This window comes from Chiloscyllium plagiosum, chromosome 31 (genome assembly GCF_004010195.1).
Source record: "Chiloscyllium plagiosum isolate BGI_BamShark_2017 chromosome 31, ASM401019v2, whole genome shotgun sequence".
Taxonomy (NCBI): Eukaryota; Metazoa; Chordata; class Chondrichthyes; order Orectolobiformes; family Hemiscylliidae; genus Chiloscyllium; species Chiloscyllium plagiosum.
The window spans coordinates 24,766,589-24,776,065 of NC_057740.1; the positions used below are offsets into that span (position 1 = coordinate 24,766,589).

Consider the following 9,477-nt stretch of genomic DNA (forward strand, 5'->3'; position numbering starts at 1 on the left):
GACCGCATCGGGAGCAACGGATACAATAAATGATATTGGTGGAAGTGCAGGTAAAACTTTGATGGATGTGGAAGGCTCCTTTGGGGCCTTGGATGGAGGTGAGGGAGGAGGTGTGGGCGCAGGTTTTGCAATTCCTGCGGTGGCAGGGGAAGGTGCCAGGACAGGAGGGTGGTTGTTGGGGGGGTGTTGACCTGACCAGGTAGTCACGGAGGGAACAGTCTTTGCAGAAGGTGAAAAGGGGTGGGGAGGGAAATATATCCCTGGTGATGGGGTCCGTTTGGAGGTGGCAGAAATGACGTCGGATGATTTGGTTTATGCGAAGGTTGGTAAGGTGGAAGGTGAGCACCAGGGGAATTCTGTCCTTGATACGGTTGGAGGGGTGGGGTCTGAGGGCGGAGGTGCGGGATGTGGACGAGTTGCGTTGGATGGCATCTTTAACCACGTGGGAAGGGAAATTGCGATCTCTAAAGAAGGAGGCCAGCTGGTGTGTTCTGTGGTGGAACTGGTCCTCCTGGGAGCAGATACAGCAGAGCCGGAGGAATTGGGAATACGGGATGTCATTTTTGCAGGAGGTAGGATGGGAAGAGGTATAGTCCAGGTAGCTGTGGGAGTCGGTGGGTTTGTAAAACATGTCCGTGTCAAGTCGATGTTAGGTGTTGGAATGGATGTCAATCATTTTAAAGGCTGCAGTCAGAATGAAGAGGGAGAGATTGGGTATCGAATGAAACAAAAAGAGGGAAAGAAAGATTGGATCAAGATGTGCAGAGGAATAAAAAGAAATAATTAAAACATAAGCTATTATTTAAAAACTCAGCACAGTTGAATGAGAAGAATAAAGTGATATTTCAGAAGCAATATTAAATTGTAGAATTATCTACTTTCATGCTTCTGCAATATATCAGAAAGTGGCCTGTGTAGTGGGGGAGTAGACCATTGAGGTATGTGGCATCATCTCCCATATAACTGATGTAAGTGAGCAGAGGCTGCACCTCAACCTTCAACTGACCACATTCATTCCAACTGTATCTACATGCAGTCCTTAGTTACACATTCAGTAAAAGTATCTCTCAAGAATGCTATTTTTTTACATTTTTACAGAGGCTTTCAGCTCCGCATTTCAAGATATCTTCATAGCTAGCTGCAACTCACTCAAGTGAGTGCTACAAACAATCAACAGGGAGGAGACTTGGTACAAGTTAGCTCATGGGCAGCAGAAGATTTGATGTTCGCAAGTCTGCCAGAGTTATGTATTCTGTGCAATTTGCCAACTGGCTATGCAGATGTCCATAAAAGATTCCCTTCAATCAAAGGAATAGTTAACAGCATGGCAACAGAGAAAGAATGTGAAGTTAAAAAAACTGAAAGGGGTAAAACAGCAGGAAAATGCACTAAGTATGTACTTAATAGAATTGCAAATTAAAGCAATAATGGAAGAATCAAAGTGAACAAAGAGGGTTCTTCCTGTCGTTGCCTCAACAATTGCTTGCTATAGAAACTGATCTTCATCATGGTAGGCTGAACACAGCAAATAGCCAATTATCCCTGCAACTCTTCATGAAACAAGGTCACAACCTCTCAGGTGAGTCCAGCGCTCTTTGTTCATTGAAACAAAAGTGGAATGTTGTAGATCTGAAATAAACACAGAAAGTGCTGGAGAAACCCAGATTTTTCTTCATGAATTGATTCTCAACTTTGACCGGAAGTTGCCTTTGTTGTGATACACTCTACTTGAGATAGTACTTGCTGTGAATCATGTGCTTTCTAGAGTCATAGTCATAGAGATATAAAGTACGGAAACAGATCCTTCAGTCCAATTTGTCCATGCCGACCAGATAGCCCAACCCAATCTAGTCCCACCTGCCAGCACCCAGCCCATATTCCTCCAAACTCTTCCTGTTCATATACCCATCCAGATGCCTTTTAAATGCTGCAATTGTAATAGCCTATACCATTTCCTCTGGCAGCCCATTCCACACAAGTACCACCCTCTGCATGAAAAGGTTGCCCCTTAGGTCTCTTTTATATCTTTCCCCTCTCATCCTAAACCTACGCTCTCTAGTTCTGGACTCCCCCAACCCAGGGAAACAATCTTGTCTATGTATCCTATCCATGCCCCTCATGATTTTATAAACCTCTGTAATGTCACCCTCAGCCTCCAACGCTCCAGGGAAAACAGCCCTAGCCTATTCAACATCTCCCTATAGCTCAAATTCGCCAACACTGGCAACATTCTTGTAAATCTTTTCTGAACCCTTTCAGGTTTCACAACATCCTTCCAAATAGGATGGAGGTCAGAATTGCACACAATATTCCAAAAGTGGCCTAACTGATGTCCTGTACAGCCGCAACATAATCTCCCAAGTCCTGTACTCAATACTCTGACCAATAAAGAAAAGCATACCAAACGCCTTCTTCACTATCCTATTTACCTGCAACTCTACTTTCAAGGAGCTATGAACCTGCACTCTAAGGTCTCCTTGTTCAGCAACACTCTCGAAGACCTTACCATTAAATGTATATGTCCTGCTAAGATTTGCTTTCCCAAAATGCAGCATCTCACGTTTATCTACATTAAACTTCATCTGCCACTTCTCAACCCAATGACACATCTGATCAAGATTCCATTGCACTCTGAGGTAACCTTCTTTGCTGTCCACTACACCTCCAATTTTGGTGTCATCTGTAAACTGTACCTCTTATGCTCGCATCCAAATCATTTATATAAATGACAAAAAGTAGTGGACCCAGCACTGATCCTTGTGGCACTCCACTGGTCACAGACCTCCAATCTGAAAAACAACCTCCACCACCACCCTCTGTCTCCTACCTTTGAGCCAGTTCTGTCTCCAAATGGTTAGTTCTCCCTGTATTCCATGAGATCTAACCTTACTGACCAGTCTCCCATTGGGAACCTTGTCAAACACCTTACTGAAGTCCATATAGATCACATCCACCTCTCTGCCCTCATCAATTCTTTTGTCACTTCTTCAAAAAACTCAATCAAGTTTGTGAGACATGATTTCCCACGCACAAAGCCATGTTGACTATCCCTAATCAATCCTTGCCTTTCCAAATACATGTACATCCGTCCCTCAGGATTCCCTCCAACAACCTGCCCACCACCGAGGTCAGGCTCACCGGTCTACAGTTCCCTGGCACCACGTTAGCCAACTTCCAGTCTTTCGACACCTCACCTGTGACTTTCGATAATACAAATATCTCAGCAAAGGACCCAGCAATCACTTCTCTAGCTTCCCACAGAGTTCTAGGCTACACCTGATCAGGTTCTGGGGTTTTATCGACTTTTGTGCATTTGAAGACATCCAGCACCTCCTCCTATGTAATATGGACATTTTTAAGTTGTCACCATCTATTTCCCTACATTCTATATCTTCTATGTCCTTTTCCACAGTAAACACCGATGCAAATACTCATTTAGTATCTCCCCTAACACCTGCTGTACCATACAAAGGCCACCTTGCTGATCTCTGAGGGGCCATATTCCTCTCCCTAATTACCCTTTTGCCCTTAATGTATTTGTAAAAACCTTTTGCATTCTCCTTATCTGTATTTGCCAAAGCTATCTCATGTTCCCTTTTTGCCTTCCTAATTTCCCTCTTAAGTATATTCCTACCGCCTTTATACTCTTCTAAAGATTCGCTCGATCTATCCTGTCTATACCTTACTTATGCTTCCTTCTTTTTCTTAACCAAACCCTCAAATTTCTTTAGTCGTCCAGCATTCCCTATACCTACCAGCCTTCCCTTTCACCCTGACAGGAAATATACTGTGTCTGGACTCTCGTTATCTCATTTCTGAAGGCTTCCCCATTTTCCAGCCATCCCTTTACCTGTGAACATCTGCCCCCAATCAGCTTTTGAAAGTTCTTGCCTAACACCATCAAAATGGCCTTTCTCCAATTTAGAATTTTAACTTTTAGATCTGGTCTATCTTTCTCCATCACTATTTTAAAACTAATAGAATTATGGTCGCTGGCACCAAAGTGCTCCCCCACTGACACCTCAATCACCTTATTTCCCAATTGTAGGTCAAATTTTGCACCTTCTCTAGTCAGTACATCCACATACTGAATCAGAACGTTTTCTTATACATGCTTAACAAATTCCTTTCCATCTTAACCCATAACACTATGGCAATTCCAGTCTATGTTTGGATAGTTAAAATCCCCTACCATAACCACACTATTATTCTTACAGATAACTTAGATCTCCTTAAAAATTTGTTTCTCAATTTCTCTCTGACTATTAGGGGGTCTATAACACAATCCCAGTAAGGTGATTATCCCTTTCTTATTTCTCAGTTCCATTCAAATAATTTCCCTGGATGTATTTCTGGAAATACCTTCCCTCAGTACAGCTGAAATGCTATCCCTTACCAAAATGCCACTCCCACTCCTCTCTTGCCTCTCTTTCTGTCCTTTCTGTAGCATTTGTATCCTGGAACAATAAGCTGCCAGTCTTATCCATCTCTAAGCCACTTTTCTGTAATTGCGATTATATCCCAGTCCCATGTTCCTAACCATGCCCTGAATTCATCTGCCTTCCCTATTGGGCCCCTTGCATTAAAATAAGTGCAGTTTAATTTATCATTCCTACCTTGTTCTCTGCTTTGTCCTTTGGCTTGCTCCTTTTCTCAACTGTACCAGTCTCAGATTGATCTCTTACCTCACTATCTCCCTGAGTCTAACCCCCCTGACCTTACTAGTTTAAATCCTCCCAAGCAGCTCTAGCAAATCTCCCTGCCAGTATATTAATCCCCTTCCAATTCGGGTGCAATCTGTCCTTCTTGTACAGATCACTTCTACCCCAGAAGAGATTCTAGTGATCCAAAAATGTGAATCCTTCTCCCATACACCAGCTCCTATGCCATGCATTCATCTGCTCTACCGTCCTGTTTCTATCCTCACGAGCTTGTAGCACTGGGAGTAATCCAGATATTACTACTCTCGAGGACCTCTTTTGCTGCCTAACTCCCTGTATTCTCCCTTCAGAATCTCAACTTTTTCCTTTCCTATATCATTGGTTCCAATATGTACAATGACCTCCTCCTGGGCCCTCTTCCCCTTGAGAACATTCTGCACCCACTCAGAGACATCCTTGATCCTGGCACCAGCGAGGCAACACACCATTCTGATTTTTCGCTGCTGGCCACAGAGACGTCTGTCTGTACCTCAGACTAGAGAGTCCCCTAACACAATCGATCTCTTGGAAAAAGACATACCCCTCATTGCATTAGAGCCAGTCTCAGTACCAGAAACTTGGCTGTTCATGTGACATTCCCCTGAGAATCCATTACCCCCAACATTTTTCAAAACAGCATATTTGTTTGAAATGGGGATGGCCACAGAAGACTCCTGAAGAAGGGCCTGTGCCCGAAACGTCGAATCTCCTGTTCCCTGGATGCTGCCTGACCTGCTGTGCTGTTCCAGCAATAAAGTTTCAACTTTGATCTCCAGCATCTGCAGACCTCACTTTCTCCACAGAAGACTCCTGCACTACCTGCCTACCTCTTTTACTCTTCCTAGAGTTAATTCATCTATGTGACTGTATCTGTGACTTTTCTCCCTTCCTATAACTGCCATCCATCACACCCCCTTGCTCTTGTAAATTCCTCATTGCCTCTAACCATCACTCCAACCTTTCCATTTGATCTGATAGGATTCACAACCGACATTTATTGCAGATAAAATCTTCAGTAACACGTAAACTCTCCCTAAACACCCACACTTGATAAGAGTATATCACTCTACTAAGGGCCATTTTTGCTTCTTCCAATCTGCAGACCCAGAAAATAGCACCATCTAATTCATCTATAAAGCACTGCTCCAGGCTAACTTAACACTTATGGCTTATATTTTTAAGTTTAATCAAGAGACATATCTCAATAAGACATACAATCAAGAAAGTGGGCGGCACAGTGGTTAGCACTGCTGCCTCACAGCGCCTGAGACCTGGGTTCAATTCCCGCCTCAGGCGACTGACTGTGTGGAGTTTGCACGTTCTCCCCGTGTCTGCGTGGGTTTCCTCCGGGTGCTCCGGTTTCCTCCCACAGTCCAAAGATGTGCAGGTCAGGTGAATTGGCCATGCTAAATTGCCCGTAGTGTTAGGTAAGGGGTAAATGTAGGGGTACGGGTGGGTTGCGCTTCGGCGGGTCGGTGTGGACTTGTTGGGCCGAAGGGCCTGTTTCCACACTGTAAGTAATCTAATCTAAAAAAAAAAGAAACCACTCTATTCACTACTGCAGACTTACAGCAAGGCCCCAAGACCACACTTAAAACAATTCACTTATATGTCTCTGTGCTGTGACCTCTCCTAACAGGTTGCTCCAAGATCAGTTGTGAATTTCACTGTTAATTTTCCCAGATGCATTTCAATGTCCAGCGATGCATGAATTCAACAGCAAAGGCAGTAACTGCGCAGGTTCACTGCTGTGTCGGTTAGCAGTGTGGGGTTCTTTCTCTCTCTCTCTCCTGCTTTGACCTCACTATGTGCTACCTTTGTCTGTTCCTCTCCCTTTTAAAAGTGCCATTGTTTTGAATTTTTTTTCTACAAAGTTCCAAAACAATGCAACAGCATATAAAACTGTAATTGCTGCTCCTGGAATTTAAGGAAATCACCTCCAACACCTAAAATACCTCAAAAAAGAAGGAGCCTGTTACAGCCAGAAGTTTTCCCTGTCCTCCATCTTGGATTTCTAGTCTCAAGCTCTCCTATTCTTCCCTTATCTTCTATTTCTCCAATATTAGATACCCACCGGTAACCAGGCACTTGAATTGGAAGTTCATTTTTACCATTCACTTCTGTCTGTTGTGGTGAAATGTCTGTAAAATATTCACTTGTATATTTTGCAATGCAGCTGATAACCATCACACAAATTTTTATCAGTGACTCTCAACACAGTTTAAAAGTAAATATCAGACTTTTTACATATGTCTTCATTCTTCTTTAAAAGATGACTGGTTTTAGACAGCAATTGAATTTTAAAAAGAAGTTAAGGGCAATCACGAAGGAGCAAAGCAATCACCAAATCACCCTGAACTTGGCAGTGTTAAAGACAAGGCTATTTTAACTTCCAGGTCTAAGCTCTTTGACCCAATGTAGTAAATTGTCGACCTGAAAATAGTCAACCTCATCAGCTGGTCCTCAGAAGAGAATATTCATAACTATCTTGCAAGAAGTCACCAGGAAATGAATGGTTGTATACACTTCATCATCGGAAGCATGGTTTGGAAAAGATCTCAGGCTCATGTTTGGGGAGTCTGGTGCAGCACAGGCCTCTATTATCCCTACAGAGCCTGTTCATAAGCAGTCTTGACCACAAAGATTCCTTCTTAAACTTACCTGTTTGGAATTCTTCTGGTCCCAGATCTATTTCCTCTTAAGTCGCCCTTGCTTTTTCATTGGAAGAGCGCTTTTATGTGGAAGACAAAGGACATCAAGGAACGAAATTTATAAATTTCCCTATACAGACTTAACTGCTTGCTTATTGCTTATTACACACTTACACACACACACACTACTGTTTTCTGAGAAGATAATAATCTGTTCAGAGTATTGCAGTTACATTTGTAACATAACCATGCATCAATATCATTCATTGATTCTTCTTATTCAAATGAGGCATAAATGATACTATATATAACCTAATTGCAGTTTTCTTAAAGAAATTGATTCTAATTACAGGGTTTATAGGGGTTTACTCTGAAGAATAAACTTAGCTGAAGAGTAAGTTTCAACAGAAAGATTTTAAACCAAATTGCACAATAACTATACTGGGATTCACACTAGAGGAGCTTCCAATTCATAATTATTTGTGCATGAAACTCATCTTTCAGTTTTCTGCCTAAGTTTCCTTTAGGTTTAGCATTCGCAAAATTAATTGTACTGTTCTTGGATGATAAACCACAGTCCTACTTCTTTTGTCATCTTTATATCCAACATTTTTTTTTAAATTTAGTAGTGTGTATAAAGATCAACCTCATAGCATTAGGTCATATATCTTCAACTAGTCCTTCTTGAATATAAGTAATTAACTTCCTACCTTCAGAAAGGTGTAGCGCCATTAATCTCACCATTTCTGCATCAGCTTTTATATGAAGTGCCAGGCTTCGAAGAAAGAGAAATGCTGTATGCCTTTTTTGTGAACCAGAACAAATTCCAAACTTAGCCATATGATTGTCACTGTATAAAACCACATCTTCAATAAACCTATGTTCATATCCAGTAATGGCACCAAACACTTCAAAATAATTAAAGTTTTCTTCATCTCTTTGCAGCCTACACACCGGATCTTTAAAAGCATGTGGATTTTTCTGATTAGAGATTGTGTACAATTCTTGACTTCTGTTAGCAAATGGAGATTCTCTTTGTACCTCGTTAGGGGAGGATATGTTCATGGCAACCTTATCACCTTCATTTGATGACTGTAATAGTTTTGCTGCTGTTCCTTGTGCAGAAAGTGATTTTGTATTGCACACAGATTCACTGTCCACAGAGCAGTTTTCTTGTGCTTCTGCTGAATGGAGATCAGGAATTTTTTTTGGCTGGTTGATAGCTGATTCCTCCACATTTTCATGGCCTTTCCTGGTGTTCTGTTCTACAGGAAGAGCGTGAATTAGTAAAATGGATAAGTGAAAAACCACAAGAATTGAAACAGCTTCCATGATTGATCTGGCTTTGTTGAAGACTGAAGAATATAGTGCAAGCGTTGGCTTTGTCTTTGTGGAGATAAGCCTTGTTGATTGTGTTGCATTAAAGCCGGTGAAGGAGTGTTTAGTAGATATTTTTAGAACAAAAGCAGACCTTGTATTTTCTTTCACGGATATCATACAATGGAAAATGTGCCAAAAAGCTCTGGATTCCTTTTTATGCTACAGTATTAGCTGCACAGGAATTATGTTACATTGAAAACACAGGATAAACAAGGATATTATAATTGGATTTGAATATAATATGGTTGATAGCATCATTACTTAATGCTTAAGGAGAGCATGGATCCAGTAACACTCATTTCAAGATAACGCTCGAAATCAGAACTAAGGTTACCATAATCACATAGTAATACTTTACAATACCTGCCAACATCTGAATTAAAGATTTTCAGCAAAAAATAGTTGGCAGAAAAAATAGAAATTAGGGGGAAATCATGACTGATAAATTTACAATAATCCTTTGAGGAGGGAACAAGCAGAATAAATAAAGGTAAAGCAGTTGATGTTGTATGCTTGGATTTTCAGAGCATGTTTCATAAGGTACCACATATTAAGCTACTTAAGAACCCAGACTATTGGGCATGGTATATTAACATGGATAGAGGTTTGACTAACTAACAAAAAACAGAGCGTTGAAATAAAGGGGCATCTTCAGCATAACAACCTGTAACTTGTGGAGTGCCACAGAAAACAGTGCTGGGACAACAGTTATTTACAATATATATCAATCACTTCTATGAAGAAAG

General features: G+C 41.4%; 1 protein-coding gene across 1 annotated transcript in view; it reads right to left on the reverse strand.

Moving 5' to 3' along the window:
• Positions 1 to 8,848, reverse strand: part of amh (anti-Mullerian hormone) — a 26,294-nt gene extending 17,446 nt beyond the window's left edge. Inside the window, exon 1 of the mRNA XM_043720679.1 lies at positions 8,062 to 8,848. Within this exon, the coding sequence (XP_043576614.1) occupies positions 8,062 to 8,848 (787 nt within the window). The remainder of the gene's footprint in view (positions 1 to 8,061) is intronic.
• Positions 8,849 to 9,477: the final 629 nt, after the last annotated feature.